Source organism: Pyrgilauda ruficollis, unplaced genomic scaffold (assembly GCF_017590135.1).
Source record: "Pyrgilauda ruficollis isolate IOZ18807 unplaced genomic scaffold, ASM1759013v1 scaffold2, whole genome shotgun sequence".
In the NCBI taxonomy this organism is placed as follows: domain Eukaryota; kingdom Metazoa; phylum Chordata; class Aves; order Passeriformes; family Passeridae; genus Pyrgilauda; species Pyrgilauda ruficollis.
This window is the reverse complement of record NW_024519206.1, coordinates 20,775,325-20,800,456: the sequence shown is the minus strand read 5'-3', so window position 1 is coordinate 20,800,456 and position 25,132 is coordinate 20,775,325. Positions and strand designations below refer to the sequence as shown.

At 40.8% G+C, this 25,132-nt stretch overlaps 2 protein-coding genes across 2 annotated transcripts in view; one reads left to right on the top strand and one right to left on the bottom strand.

Moving 5' to 3' along the window:
• Positions 1-4,945, top strand: part of SNRK (SNF related kinase) — a 39,958-nt gene extending 35,013 nt beyond the window's left edge. The window contains exon 7 of the mRNA XM_041466232.1: positions 1,137-4,945. Within this exon, the coding sequence (XP_041322166.1) occupies positions 1,137-2,355 (1,219 nt within the window). The 3' untranslated portion in view covers positions 2,356-4,945. The remainder of the gene's footprint in view (positions 1-1,136) is intronic.
• A 2,633-nt stretch (positions 4,946-7,578) lies between these two features.
• The window catches only part of ANO10 (anoctamin 10), a 123,090-nt gene continuing 105,536 nt past the window's right edge, over positions 7,579-25,132 (bottom strand). Inside the window, exon 13 of the mRNA XM_041466681.1 lies at positions 7,579-10,028. Coding sequence (XP_041322615.1) covers positions 9,993-10,028 — 36 coding nt within the window. The 3' untranslated portion in view covers positions 7,579-9,992. The remainder of the gene's footprint in view (positions 10,029-25,132) is intronic.

Here is a 25,132-nt window from a genome sequence, read left to right as displayed (position 1 = left end):
TAATATGCTGTCCATATGTGAACAGAGGTCTTTACAACAGCTTTTCATGCAGTAGCAAGAGTATTTTTGTTATGTAAAGTTAAGGGATTGGCAAACTTTTTAAAATGAAAGACAAGAAATGTGGAGCTTACACTGAGTGAAGACGTTGAAGAATTGTTCAGTGTTAACACGTTGGTCTGCAGATGTTGGTTTTTTGGATTAGGCTTTTAAAATAGAGTAAAGACTGACAGTGTTTGTTCTTAAGTTTATTCTGTGTGCATTATTGGACTATTACAATATATATTAAGATTTAAAGTTAAATGCAAATCATTAGAGAGTAACTTAAGATACTGGAGATGAGACATCAGCTGCCTACTTGTAAAACTGATGGACACTCATGTTACTTTCATTTTGATTTGAGCTAATGCTATTACAGAGTCATAAATTTTCAACTTGGATTTATAGTTTATTCAAGTGTTATATTCTTAAGCAGCTTCAGTTCTCAATTCATGCAGTTGTATCATTCCAGATTCTCAGCTAAGGACAAATAAATGTCTTATCTCAGTTTGCATGTGTTTAAAATGTAAGGGAACTTTGTAGAATGGAGCTTGGTGAGAATGAGAGACTGTTTCATCTGACTCACCTTTTCAGTGTCACTCATGTTAATTCTAACCTAATTTTTATATTAAGAATATTGGGGGGAAAACCCCAGAAAGTTCAGATTAGAAATAGTTTGCAATACAATCTTCCTTAAATTGTGCTTGAATAGGCTTGTATCTGCCTCTGGGTACTGGTACCAATCTCAGATTATTTTTTTGAAACCCAATTATTTCAGGTTTTTTTATTGCTTAATTCATTTTCGGAGAGCAGTGAAATCTTAAACTGTGATTTGACAGTAACCAACATAATTTCTAAACTGTGTTCTTGTATAGATGGTGTTCCTTTCAAATAGCAGCATTTCTAAAGGAATGCACATTCTCGGAGAGCACTTCCTTGTGCTCAGTCACTCAGTACTGTTGTTTACAGACATGCCACTCAGCAGCCCAATTTGTGTGTCAGTTCTTGTGCTTCTCTGGTGCAGATCTTACACTTCCTTGTAAGTTCTGAAATGCTTGCTGTGATGTAAACTTCCTGTTTATCTTCAATTTTTTATGCAGGCAGTCGTGGCCGACAAAAATTGATGTGCCCCAGGATCTGGAGGATGACCTTACAGCAACCCCTCTCTCCCACGCAACTGTTCCTCAGTCCTCGCCGGCTCGCACGGCTGAGAACGTTCTCAACGGGCACCGGAGCAAGGCCCTTGGGGATTCCACAAAGAAGGAAGAGATCCCTGAACTGGCTGGGCCAGCACTTTCAGCAGTTCCATCGGTGAGCTTAAAACCCACTACCAGCGGCCGGAAGTGCTTGTTCAGAGTAGAAGAAGATGAGGAGGAGGACGAGGAAGATAAAAAACCTATTTCTCTTTCTACTCAAGTTGTTCTGCGTCGTAAGCCTTCGGTTACAAATCGTCTGACTTCGAGAAAGAGCGCCCCAGTCCTCAACCAGATCTTCGAGGAGGGCGAGTCAGATGATGAGTTTGACATGGACGAGAACTTGCCCCCAAAGCTCAGCAGGTTAAAGATGAACATCGCCTCGCCCAGCACCGTGCACAAACGCTACCACCGGAGGAAAAGCCAGGGACGGGGCTCCAGCTGCAGCAGTTCTGAAACCAGCGATGACGACTCGGAAAGTAGGAGGCGTCTGGACAAAGACAGCGGGTTTACTTACTCCTGGCACAGACGGGATAGTAGCGAAGGGCCACCTGGCAGCCAGGGAGACGGTGGCGGACAAAGCAAACCGAGCAACGGAAACGGAGGGGTGGACAGAACGAGCCCAGGCGACAACAGCAAAGGTGGGGGGAGTCCCTCCGGCAGCTCTGGGGGGAGCACCAACACCACCTCGGGTTCCACTCGGAGATGCGCTGGATCTGGAAACTCGATGCAGCTGTCATCCAGAAGTGCAGGGGAACTGGTTGAAAGCCTGAAGCTCATGAGCCTTTGTCTAGGTTCACAGATTCATGGCAGCACGAAATACATTATTGATCCTCAAAACAATCTGTCCTTTTCCAGTGTAAAAGTACAGGAGAAATCAACGTGGAAAATGTGTATAAGCTCCAGCGGAAGTGCAAACCAGGCTTCATCACTGAGCAGCCTAAAATTTTTTTCCGACCAAATGTCAGACACAACAAATGAATTGGAACGGCTAAAGAATAGGAACTTGAAAAACAGTGTGCTACAACTACCTCTGTGTGAAAAGATATCTGTGAATATTCAGCGGAACCCAAAGGAGGGGCTGCTGTGTACCTCCAGTCAAACCAGTTGCTGTCACGTCATTTGACAATGACCTGACTGGAACAGCTCGATTTGCTTGACAGAGTCATTCTTCCTGGTCAGAGCTGTGAACACCTTGTCACGGACCCCTTTTGTTGTCTTAAGATTTTTAATGGGCTTCGAGCAGTTATTTATTATACTTTAATTTTGTGTTTGCTTGATGATATGACAATGCATGGTCTTTGCATGCTGCTAGCAGATATGTTTTTCTTTTTCAACACAACAGAATATTTTATTGTGTAATTTTTACATTTATAATTTTACTGTGGAAGATCTGGATTAAATTAAAATAAAGATCTGGATCCTAATGTAAATGAAGCACTTAGAAGTTTCATGTTCTGCACTTAAACTAGAAAGAGAAGCTTTTGTTTGCTTATGAAATGTTAATTCTTGTTCTGACCTTCTGTGAAAACTAAAATATGTGATATGTGGCATAATTCTATGTGTCTGAAACAGAACCAAAGCAATAATGTTTTGATGCTGAAAACTCTTCAGGGAGCTTTCAGATGTTCCAAGGCTTGTACAAAGCAAAGATGCACTGAAAATTAGTGATCTTGAAATATGATTTTAAACCCACACCTATTTGTCTTAAGCTATGATATAGATGAAGTTGTGGCTCAAAAATCAAACCGAAAAGATGTTGTTTTGCTAGAGGCAGTTTTCTTTAAAAATAAAAAAAAAAGCAAGTAGATTTCTAAGGCAGCTTTCTCCCATAGAAATATGTTAATATTACAAGCAGACAATCTTTTTTAATATAACAAAGGTAAATTATTAAGTCTACTTCTGAGTTTTTACATGCTAACTGAAAATAAAGTATTTGTATGAATTACTTTTGTTAGTAGTATATCATGACACTTAGTATTTTAGGTTTCTACCTTGTAAACCCTCTCTGCTGTTCTCGCCTCCCCTCCCTGAGATTCCAGAAGGCAATAAGGGATGGAAAACCTTTAGGTAATTGGATTTGCATTGAAATTGTCATTTACAATTTTGTTATTATTACTCTTTTTAGGACTTAAAATACTGCTGTTCCCCACATGTACATCACTTATTTTCCCTCAGTAATACACTTGTTCATGAAGTCCATTTAAAACAGCCTGTAGGAAAGTGTTTCTTTCACAGCTCTGAGCCTTCCTGTCAGGTTTCCCATTGCCATGGCAAGGTCTTGATTTAGAGTATTTCTGTACAAAAGGATACTTTTGACCAGATGAATTAACTTTGTGGAATTTTATTATCTAGAATAAAATATATTGCAGATTCCTAGTTTTGGGAAGGGCAAGAATGTTTTATTTTTTCATGCTGTGCACTGGGTCTTCTAAGCAATGCTAGTGAAACTGGGGGTACTATGTAGCAGCGCCCTGGGCAGACCCTGGGTGTCCCAGAGGAGTCTGACACTGTTGAGCATCTTGTAACACTTTCAGAATGGTCAATACAGCGCGTTTTGTGTCTGCTGTGGAGGGAGCAGAGCACCAAAGAATGGCTGGGTCAGGATGGCCACAGCTCACAACAGCTCTTGTGATTCCTGCAAGACTTCAGAGAGTCTGAAGTGCATGGGGTGTCCCTCCTGGTGAGCTGAGCCAGGGGCTCTGCTTCTGGAACAAGGCAAAGGAGAAGTGTTCTGCTTCTTTAAGTTTTAATCTCTAGTTGCAGTTTAGTTAAAAGCTACAAGCATAGACGTGTGGGTGAAGCCATAGAACATAATTGCTTGAATTTTTGAGCAGGGATCTTACCAAGGGCCAGAAACGAGATGTGTGGTTCACAGACAGTGAGCGTAACATCCACGTAGGAGACAAGTTTATAAAGGGCATTGGCAATAAACTTTATTTGTTGCAGCTTTTTTCCAAGTATTGTAAATACTCTTTCCTGATATGTACAGCCTTGGAATGGCACCTTTTAACTAACCCCGGGTGTATTTTGTTTCCAATGTTTTTATATACGACTGTATATATGGTGCTCACTTTAGAACAGCAGTGTTGACCATTTATGCTGCATAGTTGTATTATAGCCTTATAGTTGTGTGTGGCTGGTTGGACCTCTGGGTGTACAGATGTGTACAGATGTGTTAGTCTGAGTGCTGTCCTCTCCCCCTCTGTTGATAGGTGAATGATTGTGCATGTGGTGTACGTCGTGTTATGTCGTCACGTAAAAGGAAGGGCGAGAATAACCACTACATTAAGATAATATTGGACCAAACTATTTAGAGCAAGTAAACAGTTTCTTGTACCCCTTAACGTGTCTTTAAGAGTTGCATATAGTTACAGTAGTGTATAAAGTAAATATTGTGGAAAAACAGTTAGTCTTGTATTTTTCTGTATGTGTGTATATAAAAATATATAAAAATAATGTACCTCTAGCAACTTAATCTGTATTTAAGATGTGACAATCTTGACACAGAATTTTAAGAGTAGCAGTCTAAATAAGCAGAATTAATGAACAGAAGTATAAAAATTTCTCACCAAGAAAGAATCCATGTGTGTTAAGAGGGTACAGAAATATCAACTGATCTTATTGCTTCTGGCAATGTTTGGCTTTTTCATTGTACAAACATTCATGGTGTGCGACAGAAATGGAAAATCCAGTTAATAAAAGTGATATCCTGATTGATGCATAAGCGGTGACTTGCACGTGGATGGGGTCTGTGTGTCCTGGCGTTGGGTGTGTGAGGGCAGCACGGCCTCCAGGCTCCCTGCGCTGCAGCAGCTGGGAACAGTGAGGGGCCTTGCCTTGGGAGAGCCCGGCTTGGTGTGTGGATGGACATCCAGTTGTCACCTGGCAGTTACTCTCTTGCACTGATCAAAGGCCTGCATTCGGGCTTAACGCTTGTCACAGTCGTCATCTGCTGAGCTTTTTGTCTCAAGGCCGAGGGAGCTGTTCCTCAGGCAGAACTCCAGACCATGGCTCTTTGTAAGGTAAAGCAGGTAACAGTAAAAGTAGAGGGGGGCAGCAGTGCCAGCCCACTTTGCCCCACAGCACGTGCTGCAGTGAGGTGCACGGGACTGCCTTCTGGCATCTTGTCCCTCAGAGGTGTCTCTTGGTGCCTGTGGTTGGAGCAGCTCAGCACGACACTGCAGTGATTTAAGTGCTCCTGGAGCACAAAGTGTAACCAGCCAGGGCAGGTACGGACACAGGGAGCAAGGGCACGGAACAGGTTCTGTGAATACATGGCATTAAGTGACCCCTGCTTCAGGCCAGGGCACTTGTGCAGAGCTGCGCCTGCGGGCTTGTGCCGCTGGGACCTTGCCCTGTCTGAGGAGCTTCCCAGCCCTGGTCACTGCAGAACTGGGTGGAGACGGTAGCAGGAAAGGAGTGGCCAAGGAATTTGCAGGGCTGTGGCTGTGACTGAGGCAGGAAAGGCGTAACACATCATGCAGTGCAAGGCCAAGCAGTAACATCTCAGTAGCCGGTACGTGCAGTCAGATACTTTTCATGTCAGATTTGTTTTAAGGATTTTTTCATTAGCAAATAAAGGGAAATCCCAAAGCAGCTGGCTAGCAATAAATAGGGAACAGGGGCAAGCTGGAGTGTCCCCAAACATCAGAGACAACCCAGCCACCCCCTTAGCCTTTCCCATGGTTAAGCTTATGTGAATAAATCAGAACTGATTTGTTTGTCATTAATTCCAAATGATGACTTGCTTTCAATAAAAGGTGTTTGAGCAGTAACACCTTGATGTGACTGTACTTGGGAAAGTGTAGCAATGACTCACTTGTTGAGTTGTTGACTGCATGCAGCCAGCCAGGCTCCTTCACATCCATTCGATGTTTAGAAGGACTGCTGGATTGCCCTTCTCCAGAGCAGTGTCTCTGCAGTTGTCTTAGCCTGCTACCTCCCTGAACCACAGGCTCTGGCTATTTATTTATTCTTTAAAATTGTAATTGTGAGATGAATCAGTTTGGCCTATCTGCCTGTATTACAAATGACATCAATTTCTGGAAGTCAAGAACCTGGTATTAGAGACAGAGCAGAGTCTTATTACATGGGCTAAAGAATGAGATTACCTCTATTTTCAGATCTAATGGAAGAATTATAAGAAAAATGCAAGTATAGGGCCTGAGAAGCTCAGAAAGGTAACACAGACTTCATCAGGCTCTCAGATGATTCATCTCAGAAATTCGTTTCAGCAGGCCCTTGTGTAACATCTTCCTCTTTCCTCCCTCTCACTGCTCTCTCTTGAGAAATACAGAGCAGGGGAGGCAGGATCTGGTTTTTCTCTCTGGGCATTCGTGTGCCACATGCCCTCAGCCTGGGACAGGCCCAGCACTGCCCTCATGATGCCAGTGATGACAGAGGCCATCACCACAGTGCTTTGTCTCAAGCACTGGGCTGCAGGGGGAGCCTCCTCTCTCAGCACCAGCCTCCAGGGCTGGAACTGAGTCACCAAGCCCTGCTGTCAGCCCTGGCCTGGCACTGGCACTCGCCCCTCCAGCTCCTGGGTGAGGCATGGCAGAGCTTTCCTGAAGAAAGCACATCACAGTAGTCGGCATTGTTCCCAGGGGCTTTGCTTACATGAATAAGGAAGTAAACTCAAATTTCTCTGAATGAGATTCAAGATCAATTCCCTCAGGCCTAGGTAGGCTAAAATATCCATAACTGCTTGTCTGCTTACAGAGGAACCTTTCCATGTAATGAGTGTTCTCCTCTTCTGTTCTCCTCAGTAGATACCCTGAGTCAGCAGATCCCTCTGGGCCACACAATTAAACCTGCACTCACAAGGTACATGATGAGAGAACTCTTGTATCACCAGCAAGTGGTTTGTGAGTGCTCTTCTTAAGAACAGCTTTCTTGGATTGTTACTGCTGCTGCTAAAGAGATTTGTAAAATCCAAATCTTAACAGACAGATATGGGCTTCTCCCACACAGCCATCTTCCCAAACAGGATGCTCCAGCCTCATGCTTGGTTTTTCCCTGAAGCTTTAGACCAGAGATAAACTTATTTTATGGCTTAGGCACTGGCAGAACTGCCACACACCCCTGTCTGGTGGCCTGCACTCCTGCAGGGCCCAGAGCCACGGCTGTCTAGAGGTGTGAGGCTTCTCAGCTGGGTAAGGGACTCTGCCTGGACCTGGGGACAGACATTCAGATTCCATACCTTGTGAATGGCAGCTACTGATAAATATCTTTTCTCTCTGACATTGTCACCTGACAACTGATTTTGATCAGTGAGTTTCATCCCTGGCATCCCACAATTTTTACAGGTGCACCTATAGCAGAAAGGAAACAACACATTCAGGAGCAGAAACAGAAAGAATTTTTACTCTCAAATGAAACATGAAAATAGATGCAACCATGAATGCATAAAAAGCCCAAAAGACAAAACCCAGTACACCAGGCAGTATGAAACACAGGAACCCGTCCCCAGTGAAAGGACAAAGAGCTGCATACAGAGGAATAGGAGCTAAATTTCAGTTCACTGACAAAATACTGCTTGGCACTATGAGGGAACATTTCTCAGCAGGTTAAAGTGTGTATTTTAGGACAGAAACAGTCTCTCTCTTGACCATGTAGCATCTGTAAAACAAGAGTTCTTCCAGTAAGTGGAACAAGCTTTAATCCCTATAAAACAAAGGAGTCCCATCCCATACTTCTCACACCATGGAAGGTCAGAATCCCTCCACACTCCTCACTTTCGGTGGAGAAGGCACCTAAGAACAGTATTATTATCCCTGTTTCTGGATAAGGAAGCTAAGCAGAAGTGAAGGGATTTGCCCAAGATAAAGGCAACAGCCAACATTACTGAAGTCATTGGGTACTTACACCTCACTAGAGATTTTCCTGTTAATCCACAGGAAACAAAAGCAATGGATCCCACAAGGAAAACCACGAAGTCAGTTTTGCAGAAGGTGACTTACTTGTTTCACCTGATCACAGCTGACACACGACTTGATTCCTTTTCTAACCCATCTTAGAAAGTTATTCCAGACACCTGACACAGCTGCCATCAGCAGAACACAACAACTTCATGCTCCCAGACCACCATCCATTAAGCAGACCAGCAGAATCCCTTCAAAATGGCTGCAAGGTCACAAGAACATACTCCAACAGGAACCCATCCCATGGATTTTTCTTCTCGGGAACTGCTCCCTCAAAAACACTGACCAGGCAGTTAAAATTTGAAGAAACATGAGCTACTTCGGATCAAAGTGGGCAGGAGACTGCAAAGATGGGGAGTTTTCATAGAGAACACTGGTCCCCTCCTAAAAAAACTTTTGGTTTTGGGATCTCTACAGCACTACAGGAAGGGTGACACGCTTCCCTCAGAGATCCTCAGGACCGAGCATGTGCAGCCACAGCCCTGCCACTGCTTCAGGAACAGGCTGTGAAAGCAGCAGCCCATGAGATACCCCTGAAACAGCAGCACCGTGGGGAACTAACAGTGGGAGAAGCAGGAACAGAGTAGCCATAGCACAGGTTTGCTCCTCTTCCCAGGAGAACAGTCATTTCTTACTGGGTCACACCTGCAGAGCCTGAGAAATTCTAATTTTTAGTTCCAGACAAAACATATTATTTTGGCTTAGTTATATTACTCTGCTGTGGAAGCCCAGTGGCAGAAATCTGAAATGTGCAAAGTAGGCAAACACCTTAATTATGGCAGCAGCAGATTTTTGTGAACAAAATTCCAGCAAGTACCACATAAGTTACATCTACTGAAACTGAACATCACAGCAGCCAAAAATAAACTGTCTCAAGGACACAGGAGCAAACACTGTAGATTTTGTCCTATTACTGTCAGGAAACAATGAAACATCAGGACAGCTACCTTTTTGTGAAAGGCAAGGAAAACCAAATCAGATATTTACTACAAACACAAATACTGGTGTATCAAGTATCAACTTTAATTGAACTATTTACTGTTAGTTCATTTAACCAGAAGATCCATTCATACAATACTGCAGTTCAGAATCCAGGGCAGTAATACCAAAATCCAATATAAATTAGAAAATAAATATGCTTCATAAGTCACTGATCAGCAATCTGTTTCCTACTAATTTTTTTTTTTTACCTAGCTTTTGAAAAGATTTTAGCTGGGACCCATTTAGAGAACTAGCAAACAGGAGTATATAATACATACTCTATAAACATTTATGTTCAACCATTTCTCAGATCACATAATGAAATACATTATTGTTCCCTATGAAATGTATAACATACTTAAATTAATTTGCTGTGGACAAGCAGTAGCTAATAAGCAAAGCTTTGAAATAATAGAGGATTGATTAACTATTGTAATGAAGGAACAAAAGGGGCAATAACCATAAAGGGAGAGTAAATTAAATAATAGTCTGCGGTTTTTTTCCCCTTTAGAAAGTTGCAGCTGAAAATTCTAGTGAGCTTCTGGATGCTTCCTCACAGGATCTGTTTTCAATCACTCAAAGCACAGGGAGTCTGGCAAATTTTATCCAGACCTGGCATAAGCTGGAGTGCTTTATTTGGTGTTACCTTCACAAGCAATTGCGTATCAGAAACAAAGAGAGCAGGGGAAAATACAGTTTTTTACAGTGTCAGGCAAAGATTATTTACCAAGTTTCATGTAAGCAGGTGCCACCTACTCAGTAGATGGTGGAGGGTGCACTCCGAGCGCCACCCATGGCCACAAACGCTGGCTCCGCCTCACTTGTGACCGCCTTAGTCATCCTCATTCCTCCGTGTTTACTCCTTCAGCGACTCCGCCGCCAGCTTCATTTGCTGCCAGGACAGAAGAACGGAGAGAGAAGCTGAGTACAGCGGCAACAGGAGGAATTAACAAACCAGCTAGAGCCTAACAGGACGCTCCAGAATCCAGCTGACTAATAAAACCACACCAAAAAAAGAGCTTGAGCATTTAAAAACAAAAACCACCAGTCTGTCATGCCTGATTTTTACAAAATACACTATTTTAACAGAGGCATTACTTTTGTCCTCCAAAACACTCATCAAATGGCAATGCAGTTTGTATGTTAATTAATTATTTTTGTGATGAATAATGCCTTATGTGAAAATCATTTAGCCCTAAATATTTAGGCTTTTAAGCTGATCTCAAAAGGTCAATGAGCTGACAAACTGCTGCCCCCACTTCCCATTGCAACAATCTGTTAACTGTTATTCAGTATTTCTGTTGTTGTTGTTGTGGAATTAAATAAAACCATTCTGTGATATAAGAAGGAGGTAGCAGACTGCTTTGGAGATACATGTTATTTCCAATCCTGTTGATAACCAGTTTTGTTTTCATTAACCCAGGATGTCACCAGAGACATGTCACCATGTGAAACCAGGATAACAATCCCAGGTGATGAAAATATCTGCTGAGTAAAAGAAAACAGAGCCACTCTGTGAAGCTTCTTGCTAAAGGGAATGTTTCATAACACGGAACTTACAGAGCCAACAAGAAAGAGTTCAAACTGTGCTGAAGGCATCTCTCACACATCACCTGGGGATTGTCAGCCAAGGGCCTGGCAATGTCTGGAAGGCTGGAACCGCCCTGATATACTAAGAAATAATCAGAGTGACTGAAGTCCCCCAAAGAAAAAAGACAGACAACAGTCTCAGGAAGGAGAGGAGAGGGAGACCAGCCCAAAGGACAGGCTGAGGAGCAGAGGCAAGGAGATGCACAGCACTGCTGCAATTCACTCATGCCCAGCATGCCACCTCCTTGGAGGTAATTTGGCAGAGAGGGAAACTAAAAGGCTGGACATGAAAAATGTGAGTGATCGTATAAAGAAACAACTTATGCAGCTTTCAACTCCTAAGCCTCTAGGCGGGTTCTGTGTCATTCCCCCAGTGGAGGATGGACGTGTGCTACTGAGCTCTAGTTGTTTCTTTTTACATTTGTATTTGATCTCATAAAAATGGCCCATGACATATGGGCTATTAGAAAGTGAAGTACCTAAAAATGCTATAACAAAATTGGAAAAGACAAAGCTGCAAACAAAGTGTACACTATCATTCAGTTTCTATCCCACAACATGGGATAAAAAGATGTCAGATGCTTCAAAACAGCACCTTCTACCTCTTCTTTGCTGCTAGTCTGGGCCTAAACCTATTCCAAAACACTACTCTGCATGCTAAAACACACCTACAACAACTTTTCTTCACCATTTTTATCTTATTTCCATGCCATCTATAAGTGAAGTAAAATTAGTTTGTGATACAAATATTTATATGCTTCTCCATAGCAACAGTGCAGGGAAAAAACCCACAGCTAAAGGCTGGAATACAGATAAGATTCCTCTTCTACATCCTGATTCACTTATTGAAATAAATGTCTGAATAGAACTACAGCATCTTTAATTAAAGTGACTTTTTCTCCTATCACAAAAACATAGACACAGAAGACAGCACCTTCATTCAGTTCCTGATCCATCAAACACAAACATTCTCCTATTTCAGAATGATTTTCGTAAATTCTGAGTGCTGGTGTAATTGTATGGGGATTGATGAGGATTGCAGAAGACTGGAAAGGTATTTTTATTCTCTGATCTCTGCAGGCCTCGCCAAAGTCTGGAAAAAAACCAAGCACGAGTGCTAATGATGACTAAATGTAATCTGTCCAAAAACTCTGTACAAGCTGGACCACTCTTATTTATTTTTGAAGGCCCTCCTAATTTTAACTGAGCTAATCTTAAACTAGGATTGTCTTCTGCTGGCAATCTTATGCTATCATATTTAAAATACATGATATGAACAAACAAATATCCCAGCTTCCTGAGCGGGCCAGAGAGTAAGAAAAACCTCTTAAAATAGCTTCACATGCTGCCATGGCACATAAGGGCTGGGCAGAATCAGTCCAAATGCAGTCATACACATATTTCAGGAAATGAATCATAAGCCACATGAGAACCCCAAGAGCTGTGTATTTAATTTCTTCTTTATAGTTTGTAATACCAAAATGTGTTTGGCAGTACCGGGCAGCAGCAGGCTCCCCCAAGAGCTATCACATGGGCAAGCAACATGTGGTGGCACCTTTAAACAGAGACATTCTTTGCCAAGTTCAGGCTGAAAAATTTTTAAATTTTCTTTCTTTTTTACTGTGAAAGTAAACGTTCCTGCTCAATGGGAAAATATTTATCTAAGACAACATATGGGAAAGGGAGTGTATTTTTAAAATTTATTGCTGAGAAAGGGAACTGATGAGGTACCTTTTAAAATCACTTTTCCCCTGAGAGCCCCAACAGGTTCATTGGGAAACCTGTGGGGCTGAGTTAACTGCTCTTCCCTCAAAAATACATGTCTTTGTAAGCTTTAAGAAGTATTTAAAAAATATGGAAAAGAGGTATTAAAAATGTCTTGATCTATTTGTTAAACCTACTAGATACATAATGACAAAAAACACTCATTTGAGAGATATTAAAAGCCTCTGTGAACTAATCAGAGGCACAGTTCAGAAATGAGTTGGCTCAAGAAGCCATTCCTCATTTATTATCAGCTGAGAGTTACTAGTGAAAGGTTTATACTTAATGCTCTGTTTTATGCAGCACCCTTAGCAACAGCAGCCTATGCATGCAATACATGAGGGAAACGTGTTTAAACTGGTATTAATTTTAGTGGGGCTACAGTGTTGTTTATCCTAAAATATCTACAATTAGGAAATGCTCTAAATATTTATCTGCTGTAATTCAATAGATTTGCTATTTCCATTTTATTAAGTTAAAATTTCCTTGTAAAGCACATGTAATATAATTAGACAGTACTTCCAGGAGAAATAGCAAAACCCCTTTAATGTGGTTTACAAATAGGCTTTAGCAATTACTTAGATTTTCCTACATTTCAACATTAAATTTTCTGAAAGGACTTTATTAAAACAGAACAGATACTTCCACACCACAAGCACAACTGCATACCAAGCATGGAAATCAGGCTACTTCCTTTGTGGGCTCCAGAAACACCAACTTCAGTGTACAGGGTATGGCTGTGGCAGTTCTCCAGTTAGAGGGGCTATGGAGGCCTAAAAATGTGATTTAGTGCTGCCAACAATACCAAAATACAAAATTAAGTCGCTAAAACCATGAAATAACAGAAATACACAGCAGCACCAGAGACCTCAACTACAGCAAAACCCGAGGAGCTGGATTTACCAAGGGCAGTGCCAGGGCTTGGTTCAAGTCACGGGTTTGCTGGAAATGCAGGATGTCCCTGCATGGCACGAGGAGGAGCCTGGCCCACCTTGTCTTCCAAGCCCTGCCCAGGGCTGAGAGCTGCTCTGCCCCTCGCTCTGCCCAGCAGGGCTGCTCTGGGCCAGGACTCGGCGTGTCCCAGCACGTGGCTTCCTTCTGCCCTGGGCTGAGAGGCAGGAGCTGCCCTCACACCCCCAGCTTGGCAATCCATCTGTGACCTTCCTTCTGCACCAGAGGATAGCAGAGGGAACCCAGCACTCCTGCTGCCCCAGTGCTGGTTTCACACACACTCATAACCTAATCAGACACTCTCACCTTTCCTTTATGGTTTCTGTGGGACAGCCAACATTTAACAGGCACTAACAGCCTTTGCTGGTTTAATGTTGATTTACTGCCCTTGCTGAGCTCTGTGTCAGATGCTTACAACACCGTTATTTTCCAGTTATGCCCGGACCTGGTAAGTCAGCCTCTAACAACTCTTAATTTTACCACTGTGTGTGTTAATGCCAACTGACAATTCAACCACAACCTGAGGAAAAAAATTAAAAAAAACAGAAAGCATATAAAAGTGAAAACCAAAGAAACCAGGATCTATTGACTCACTGGACTCGTGCTTTTCCACAGGTATACTCAATCTACACATAAGTTCATACATACGAAGAACATGTAAATAGTTTATACTAAATATAAAAATACATGAAAGCAGATGTTTTTTATCAGCATCCCCATCTTCTGGTTTTCCTGTATACACCATGTGGAACAGCTCATAAGCAGTTAGAAAGAGCAGTGGTACATGGTATCTTTCCCACTTTCTAGCACTAATTATAATATGAAAACATGACAGATATATATTAAATTCTTCTTTTGTAATGGTGTCCAATCACAACAATAGTAGTTTCTTGGCACTTGAGCTGTCTCAAGAACTCTATCAGCTTAATCTGTAAGTACCAACCAGTTATAGAAGAGGCAAATTAACACCCACTTCAAAACTCAGTAAGCCTCTTCCACATGTAGTATTTTATTCTGTGTAAAGGTTTAAAAGCTTATTTAATGGAAATTTGTTCTCACTGATTATAATGGTGTAAGGTTATGGTAAGTTCCTACCTAGAATCACAAATCTTCCCTCAAGGTTTTTGTCTATGGCACTGAACACTCTGCAGGGAACGGCACTTCAGGACTCTGGGCTTGGGGTTACTTTTAAGCTGCATTTCTGACCACTTTTCCAGCAACATGTTTGTTTCCTTAGCTGGAGATGGTAACTGATGCTTCTTGACAGCAGTAATAACCAGCCCCTGTACCAGTACACTCCTGTTTATAAATCCCAGGACCACACAGCCACGATGTAACACTGAATGCTTATTTTCAGTTGAGTCATCCTGCACAACCCCTCATTCTTCTTGAAAGCTATTGATTTCCAGGATACAGTTTCTCCCCTCCTTGAGTAGTAAGATAAAAGACTTGTAGGAACCATTTCACAACTTCCTCATTTCCCAGAGCCAAGAGCAATGGCCCTGTGATGCTGCAACCCAGTGGAAACCACTCTCTATAAAGGAAAGCCACACATGAGCATTAAACAGTCAAATATAGATTTTTTTTATAAAGCATGAAGAATTTTAAATGGAAGATAACAAAGAAACAAATCCTGAAATGTCACTCTCACAAGGACTGTGAGCAATTTTAATTTTTTAAAATTTTTTGAGGAATATTTACTAATCTCCTTACTTCTAGGTTACACCTGAAAGATAGATTGTATCTAGTTTTGGGCCCTCCAGTATAAGAAGAATACTGATCAACTCTGCCAAGCCTAACTGTGGAATCCAAGATGGGCAGGGAGGTGATGCATGTGCCCTGAGACACCTGCCAATTTCTACAAGGAGGTCCGCAAGAAGATGGGATCAGGGTCTTGGCCAGGGTGCACAACCAGAGAACAAAATACGAAGTGGTCATTAAAAAATAAGCCAAGAAAGCCCCAAGAGAAAACATTTCACCACAAGGATAACTAAGCACTGCAGCAGGGGCCCAGGGAGATTTTGGAGTCTCTGTCCTCAAAGCACCTGACAGAAAACCCCACCCTCCCACAGCTCTGGGGTCTAAATTTGGTGCCAATCCTATCCTGAGCAGGAAGTAGGACTACTGACCTTCTGAGACCTCTCCCAGGTTGAGAGATTTTTACAGTTGTTTCTACAGGAATTGTGACAGGAAGTTTGCCTGGACTCCACATACCCAGAGTGGGATCTGCTACAAGAAATAGAAAGTAACAGGAAAGAGCAAAAAAAAAAAAAAAAATCTCTTCTTTCCTTTCTTGTATGCCTAATTCAAAATAGAATACCAAATACAAAGCCAGTGTTAATGAAACAATGGGCTTGCAAAATTAGTAAGTGCAGAGTCAGGAAAACTTGCAGAATCACATAATTTGTGCCTTGGAGTATTGTACCTGATTAATAGCACTGTGAGGAATAGCAGTCAAAGCAACTCCAATTCTAGTACATTTTTTTCCCAGGATTTTTTCCTGATCTACTTCAGATTGATTTAAATTGCAAAGTATTAATTAATACTCATTACAATATTCTTACAGTATTAGTCACCCTTTGCTGAACCTCATTTTAGTTCAGTAGACAGTACAAAAATGAAGAATAGTAGAAGTCATACAAGACAGTCTAATAGTATTTTCTTCAGAATATAGTTTATGCATTCCATCCCTCAAAATATTTACATATTTTTTGTCCTCGTGTAGCTCATATTTCATAACTTTTTTATCATAACTGGCCAAATAGTTGCCAAGTGACAGATAAATACAACGTTAAACAACATCTGAATGCCTGATGAGGCGTGTGTGCCAAAACCACCCTTCCAGGATGCCAGCCCAGCCCAAGAGATGCTCTCCCCTTCAGCTTATACAATTACCTCTCACCCAATCAGCAGCTGGTCAATAGATTTTGGAGTCAGAAACTATTGAATGGCTATGAAAGCAATGATGCAAAAATGTGCAATGTGACATGACCTTGGTGACATCTCAAAGGGGAGGGATGGCCTGTACAGTCCTGCACTAATTTCTTTAGTTCTGCGCCCTGGGTCATGCAGACATCACTATGGTTTCAGAGTGCAGTTGGCCCCTAGGTTAACAGCACATCAACGATGTTTTAATGGTTTCAAGGAGAGCAATGATACAATTCCTTTTCTCAGGGGTTTTGGGGGATGTTAATTACCTCCTTGCTATTACTAGCTACCATCAAGAGAAAATTAGTAAATCAAACTATTCTGCCTCTCTGAAGTTTAACAAGCTTATTCACTAAGCAGGGTGTCCCTGAGCAGGCACATCCCCTTTGGAAGAGAAATACTCAGCACCTGGAGAGTTTTATGAACCTTCTGGACACAAATTCCTAATACATGGGTATGGCTGACACTGAAGCTTAACCGCAGACATAGCTGTGCTAGCTTTATAGCAACTGTAATCTCCTTCCCTGGAGATACTCAAATGCCATCTGGACAGAGCCCTAAGCAGCATGCTCTGGGGGTCCCTGCTTGAGCAGGGAGGTTGGACTAGCTGATCTCCAGAGGTTTCTTCCAACTGACCCATTCTGTGGTTCTGTGACTGCAGTAACAGCCTGGCTAACAAGCAGGCTGCTCAATCTGCCCTAATTTACCACTGAAGCTCACATGCCTTGCACTCACTCTGCTTCATGACTGAGGAGGCACAGCTGAAAGCAGCCAAACAGCCTCTGAAGCAACACCAGCAGTGGGGGTGAAGGGCTTGAAGGCAGTCGGTGGCACTGCAGGGGGACAGTGAGAGTCCTTCCTCCTCACACTGCTTGAGTGCCCAAGTGCTTGGATGATGGAAAAAATACACAGCTCACTACAGCTTCTGCAGAAGATATGTTTCAGACTAACTCTGCTTCCATTTCTTCCAGCTTAAAGTTGGAAGAAACCTGCTGGGTCACAGACACAAGCCTCCCTTGAGTGCACAAACCCACGTCACAAAGGTTTAGCCAGGGGAGACCACACAGCATCGATTCAGGTGTTGCACAGGCCAAAGCCCACAGCTCTTGCCAACATCCTTTAGCAAATTTATTGTACAAAAAGCAAGAGACCAGCTTAAACTATTTAATGCCACAAAATGAGCAAAGGAAAAACTCAAAGAGTATGAACGTGTCTCCCTGTAATCCATGCAACAGCAGGGAACAGACTGTGTGAAAAACAGAGACAGTCTCTCAAAATGAATTATGCTCAACACTCAGAAGACAAAAAAAAATATTCCGCTACTTTCTGGACACAAAGTTAGTTATCCCTGGACCCCAGGCACATAAACCCCAACATCTAAGCACTACTGAAGTCTTACCCACCCTCTGCTCTGCCAGTGGACACAAAGGCACGGCCAGCCCCAGCCCAGGGGCAGTTTTACCCCAGGCTCACATTTCTCTCCACATTTCCTAATTTGTGGAGTCATAAAGAGCCCAACTTGGTTTCAAATAAAACAAGTAACAAGATAAGAAGCTTACTCCTCTGTGCAGGACATTCACTGGGTAATCTAGATCAGCCTCCAGATATGAAACTAAGAACCCAACTTCAGGCATTATCTTTGCAAATTACCATCTGTGACATAAATCTGACATAAGTAGAAAGATTTGCAGGGGGCATGGCTGTCCTCTGTCCTGCTGCCACACAGCAGCCACAACGCTGCAAAATTTCCATTTCTTTGTGGCAGGCAAGAAACTTCAGCCTCACAAATACACCAGAAAATGCCAGAAAAATCAAATGTCTGAAAAATGTAAGTAGAAAATTTTACAGTATATCTGAAGTAAAAGCTACAGGTTAAGAAATCAGACTTCAATGCTGGGCAGACACAAAGGAAAAGTAACCACTGCTGCGAAGGGAGTTCTTTCTAAGAGGGAATTTGCCTCTTTGTTTATCTGTTGTATCAGCATGAAAAGTAAGTTTAATTCTAAAGTAACTGTTACCCAAGTATTAAAAAAATAATACAGTAAAGTAGGAAAAACTAGTCAATGTTTAGATTATTTGGTGAAGAACTATTCTCAATTCTACTCAAGAGTTTATTAGGCAAGGAGTCCAAGGCCAGCAATGAAGGGACCTGCTAGGCAATCTTATTTGTTTTCCTCCCCTGCAGAAGGTCTCCTGACCCAAGCACATGTTATTACAATATAATTTTGAGTAGTATTTTCATTCTTGCTTTTCTCTTCAAAGACAAGTTCTCTTCTACTTCCTGTGAGGGCTCTGCAATTGCCTGGTTACAGTCTAGTGAAAAATAATCAACACAGAGCCAGTAAACAATTTCCAGTTACAGTAATTTTATAAATATTCTGAAGCAATCAACTCTGTGAATGTTAAAGTGTGTTAAATAGGTCTTTAAATACTTACAAAATGGCAGTGGCATCACTGACAGAATTTCTTCCTTCACCAAAGATTCCTGTGAAAAGGCAAATACCCTCCTGCCACATTCCCAGCTCCTTGTGAAGACTATGTACCCATAACAAGAAATGAATTGTTTTCCATTAAATCATGGGCCAAACAAAAGTATCAACTTATGTTGATTAGAGGCTATTGATTTGCTCTTAAATCTATATTTAAGTTAGTATGTGTCTGATCAGATAGATTCAGTTACTCAAATTAGTTATGGCGGATTTATGGTTTGATCTGGCTCAGGAAGTTCTTGAACAAAGCACAGGCAGAGGATGGGGAGATAAATGTTATTCCTGCTTTTCACCCCATCCTAGACATCTGCATGTTGCCACTTTAGAGGTTTTGGTACCAGTATGCAAATATATAAAAAGGATACATCTTACTGAACGTGACATTTTCATTGAAGGGGCACAACTGGACACAGAGCATTACTCTCACTGTACTACAAAAGAGTGTCTAATAAGCAGGAGGAGAGTAAAAAGTTGGTTTGGTAGTTTATAGCTGCATTTCTTCAAAATGAGTAAAGCTGTAAGAGCTGACACAGTCCTAAATTATAGGTATGGCAATATTTACATCTTTATAATCTTTATGAATTGCCCTGCTAAGCCTATTGCAATTTTGAACAACTTAGCAAAGGGTAAAGGTCTGGTTTCCATGAAGGCAATGGCAAAGTTCTCTTTTACTTCAGTGAAATCAGACTTTATATGCTTCCTGTGTTAGGAGTGAACAACACATTAGTGGGAAGAAAACCTCTTTGCTGCTCACCATCTTCGTTTTGAAATGATGAAGTGCTCTGCCTCCACAGCCTCCTGTTCAGAGCTACCTCCACTGTATCAGAGACCCTCACAAAATTCTGTGCCTTTCTGCCTCTAATATCATCAGCAATTTCTTTGCAAAGCTTCATGAAATTATTTTGCAATAAAAAGCAAATTAAAGCTGTATAAGAGCTAGTATTTTCAGTCTGAAGAGAGAAGATATTTTAAGCAGCTCTGTAATATAAAGACAAACAACAACCTGTAGATATGTTGAGTATTAGTGTTTATTCTCTTTCTGAGATCTGCTTTAGTGCCTTTGAACACCCTATACTGTGTAACTGAGAAACTACAGAAAAAGATTTTGGGATGAAGTTTAAATTGAAAAAAAAATGGATGAATGATTTCTGACTATTTAATTTTATTATTTTCATGCCTTGCCAACCCTATAATTCCAGTTTCTTTCTGTTAATTTAAATTTTGTGCAATACAATAAATAAAGGTAGAGTACATGTATTATATAAAATACATCTACATTTGTAAGACTTTCTTTAATAACATTGTGGTTTTTAAGTTTAGAAATTAGTGTTAAAATTTTTACCTTCTAAACAAAACCTGAAGGATTACAAAAAAGGTCATGCATATGGCAGTTATTCTTCTACTTTGTCAACATGAACCTTGTGTCTATTCAGGCCTTCCATGCACAGAGCAAGGCAATTTTCCATATGCCTTGGTAACATTCCTCCTTATTTTTTTCTGGTTTTTAATTTTCCTGAAGAATTTTTGCTTTAATAGAGCATTTTACTTCCTTTCCTTATTTATTCCTTGTGGATTCCCTGCTGTTCTACAGTCCTAGCTGTACCCTCTCCCTTATATTTTCACTTTCAAATCCTCCAAAATGAGAAATCTTTCCCTTCTGCCTCTAAATTCACAGGTGGGTAAGGGTCAGATTTGCTGGCAGAAAAGCTGCCGAGAAGACTGGCCCTGGAGGCTGGCAGCTTCCTGGTGGGAAGAGAGCCACACTCCTCCTCCCACTCCCATTATCCTGCTCTGCCTTTCAGGAGCAGTGGGAACCAAAGGACGGACACTACATGCCAGCACAGCCCTTGTTTGGGGCTCTGCTTTGAGGGGCTGGATAAAGCCAGACAATAAACTGAAGCCTAGAAATGAATGTGTGGAACAGATACAAGCAGCTCCAGTGCAGCTGCTGTTCTAGACTGACCTCCTTCTTTTGCTTCAATGGAAATCAGAGCTAATGGTGCCAGCTTCAGCATGCACCGGGGGATTAACTATTGTGATTCATGTTAAATTGCCACACTAATTTAATTCTATCAGACCTCAAGCCTTGGCTTTGGAATGTTTTTTATACATTGCAAAGTGCTTTTACTGGATACCCTGGGTCACCAGTACCATCACACTCCTATTCCTCAACTTCAATCTATCACAACAAATATATTATCTAGCATTCAACACAAATGTAAAGTAATTTCTCTTCAACATATTAGCTGTAGCACATCAAAACTGTCCGATTGCTATACAAACACTGCACAACATTACAACTTGTGAGAAAATGTGTTGTCTTGTAAATTTTATAGTAAGACCTTTATAAAATAAGTTGTTACATCTGTCAAACCAACCATATTTTAAAAAACATGCCAGTAAGTGCTGTGAAAAGACTCTAAATAAATGCTGAAAACATCATATGATTTTGCATCAGTAAAGTGAGTCAATATTATCCAGTGAGTCACCTAGCTAATTCACAGCAAATTTCTGTGATGGTAAAAGATGGAAGGTGAACACACATTTCCAGAGATCCTTCAGGGCAAATCAAATATGCAAGCTAGGGCAGGACAAATAATTGCAAAATATTAACAAGCTGCAGAAATCCATTTTCTGCACTTTGCGCTTGATAATATGTCAGTGCTCACATGCTCCTGCTCCTTTCTTGGCACTGGAAACAATCAGAAAGTAAAGACACACCATTATAGGACAACAGAACTGCAGAAACCATGGCAATTATTTACAAGCTCTTCGAAAATATTAACATTTCACAACCACAGCAAAAGATTTCTTCAATAAACTAAAGCAAGTATCTCTTATGTACTAAAATGACAGCAACATGATTTCCCCTACTAATAGGAAATTACAATAATTATTAGTGGTGTCAGGAAATACAGCAAAGGCTGTGGTTTACAGTAAGTCAATGTAAGCATGCATCTACCAAGGACCTGAATAGAATCCACACATCCAGATTCTCATTCTCTCTCTCTGTACCAGTATACTGCATCTATTTATCTATCTAAAAATAAAGAAAATGCATTCATAAAGAAGACTTTAACAATTTGTATTTAAAGGGGCATCATCCACAAAATTAATGGGAGGCTGTTGCGTTTTGGTTTCCATGTGTTGGTTTTTGCTGCCTTGAAAATTCTCCTCCCAATGCCTTCCTCATTTGTAACTGTGAGATTTGGGAACTGGCCAATATTGCAACCATAATGCTATAGGGAATTCACACTTCAGTCCAGAAAAGGAGTTTTTCAGCAGGCAGTATATACTAAACACTAATCAGCATTGAGCACTAATTTAAAATATGTATTATATATGTTATTCTGTATTACTCAGTACAAATCTCATATAACTAACCTTCAAGTAATTATATTAGAATTTTGCCTTCCTATTAACTTTTGATCAAAGAAACATATCCCACTGAAATTGGCATCTGCTGAACTTGCTTCTTGACTTTGTTTCATCTTTCTGTGACATGGGAATAATCACCAATACCATTGGGAAAAGACTATATAAATAACACCTTAAATAAGTTTTCTCTCTTCTGAAATCTGCAGGGGTTTGACTAAAATAAAAGAGGGTTTTGTCCTGTGTTAGTGAATGGCTGAATCTCCTTTCATGATTTCTGCTGATCAGTGAAAAAATAGAAAAGAAAATACAGCTCAGAATCACTACGACCCTTATAAATGCTCTTATATTAAATGCTTATGCAACAAACTGGAAGATTCACAGTGGCATTAAAAATAATCTCATTTGTGAAGCAGATATGAAAATCCTCCCTATTGATGAGATAAGCTTAAAACTAATTGATACAGCAAGTAAGGAACTGCTCCCATTAATTGCTGCTCCAAACACATTCATATACTTCTCATGGAAACAACAGGACAGATCATTCCCAGAGAAGTTACTGGATAAACTAATTAATGATTTGGTCTGGTAATTTCAACATCCACATGTTAAAAACAAGTAAGGGAAGCTCTGGGTGTGTCCCACCTGCAGAAGAAAGGTGTGTTCTTGCCACATGTGAGTCTAATTTAGCCACTTAAGAGTTTCTCAACTGGCAGACCAGTTAAATTCTGGGTTTACTCAACAGTACTTCTACCAACCCAAACCCACCTGTCTTTCATTTCATTAGGAATTTACCTTACTACTGAGGTAAATTCTTAATGAAATTAACTACATTTGGTTACCAAATGTTAGCTAGAATGGGTTATGAGCATACCTTTCCATCTCCCCAAAGAGAAAAAGACAGGCTGATTAATTTGATAGAATTTCTCCAGTCAGAAATAGGAAGGGCCAAGAGTCACAAGAACCATATCTACTCAGCAGATTTACTACTCTTTTATATATAAAAAGTAATCTTACCTTTTGAAAAAATCCACCAGCTCAAGAAGATAACAATCCTCACCCCCTTTCACAGAAACAGACCTCCTCAGTTATTTAATTTATTTCAAACTATTCAAACACAGAATTTCTCTTCAACAAATATCCAGCAATCCCTGCTGTGTTATGGGCAGTCCTGCTCTTCCAACGGCATGTAAAATTGTCCTTAAATATCTAAGGCTGTATTGCTGCCTAAACTTTTTCAAGTCTTTTTTTTCCTTCCTAGGTAACCAAAAGCAACGCACAAGGCAGAGCTGTAGAAAGCTTTTGAAACTTGCATAGGCAAGGAGATGGTGACCTGTACCTGCAGCACATTCACACAAAAAGACCTGTGGGGCAGGAACTTAGCACTTGTACATTTTTATAGAGAGCTAAGGCAACAGAATCTTAATGTGCTTAAGCTCTCTAAGTGCTACAACTAAATAAACTCTGCAGAATAAATAGTTACCCAACACACAGTTCTTTAGTCTCAGAGTCTGACCTGAATAATAAAAACCTGGGTTTGGTGATCCATTCTGGCAGATGTATCATATCCTGCATAAAGATTACCAAAAGAATTACAAAAACTTTTAAATTCCTTCCACTTTTTCCTATTTATTTCCTATCAAAAGCTATGGAGTCACTATGCCCGCACGTCTGCTAAACCTGCAAAATATTTTCTCTGCATTGAAATTTAAATTTTTAACATGTCATTGAAGGATCTCTAACTGGTCACATCTCTGGAAGTTTGATTACCCAGTCTGGACATGAGAACAGTATTGCTCAAAATGGAAGGACCCTTAAAGATCACCTATTTCCAACCCCACTGCCATGGGCAGACACCTTTCATCAGACCAGGTTGCTCAGGGCCCCATCCAACCTTTACTTTCAGGGATGGGGCATCCACAATTTCTCTGTTCACTAGAACAACCTGTTCTAGTGCCTCACCATCCTCACAGTACAGAATTTTTTGTAATACCTAATTTAAACCTACTCTCGTTCAGTTTGAAACTATTACCTCTTGTCCTATCACTACATGCCCATGTAAACAGTCTCTCTCCATCTTCCCTTTAGGCTCCCTTCAGGTACTGGAAGGCCATAATTAAGTCATCCAGAGCCTTCTTTTTTCCAGGATGAAAACAGCACTTGCTCAGGTATCAAAAACTGGTTTTCATCTTTGAAAAGTCAGTGCTTTATCACATTGAACATCTTAGTTGCTTTTTCCTGGGGTTTTAGAGTTGTTGACTTTTTCCTTCCTTTTTTTTTCCTCCTAAAAAGAGATTAACTACTCTCCTCACCTCTCCATTCTTTCTGCTCAGCTGCCCCATTAATTAATTTCAGACTTTTATCTCGGAGATGGTCCTTTCTGGCTTGTATTTTTCTTTTGTAATAAGCCAATACCCCACCAAACATTCAGTGTCTGACAAGATAACAATTTCTGGCCAAACAAGACATGTTTTAAATGTTGCCTCCTCTGCTCTGGGGGACCAAGGAGAGGTCACAGAAAGGCAGCAGACTCTTGAGTTGAGAAGTGCACTATTACAGTATATATTGCTCTGGGACAGCTTTGCTCTAAGATAACAGGGTAGACAGACCAGGCTATGGCTCATTTCTCTACACACATCCCACTTTCTTTTGACTTTCGGAAGTTTTGTAATTTATTCCACATGAAACAAAAATTGAGACAGTAGAGAAAAAAACCAAACCCTTGGAATATGAATAATACTATTCTCATCAGAGGAAACAGATAAAAAGAAAAAAAAATATTATCCTGTGAAAAGAAGGTAATCAGACAAAAAAATCATAGATTGGTTATACAGCCTTAACAAAGACTCAAGAACTAAAGCACTCTCAAAAAAAAAAAAAAAAAAAAGAAAAAAATAAA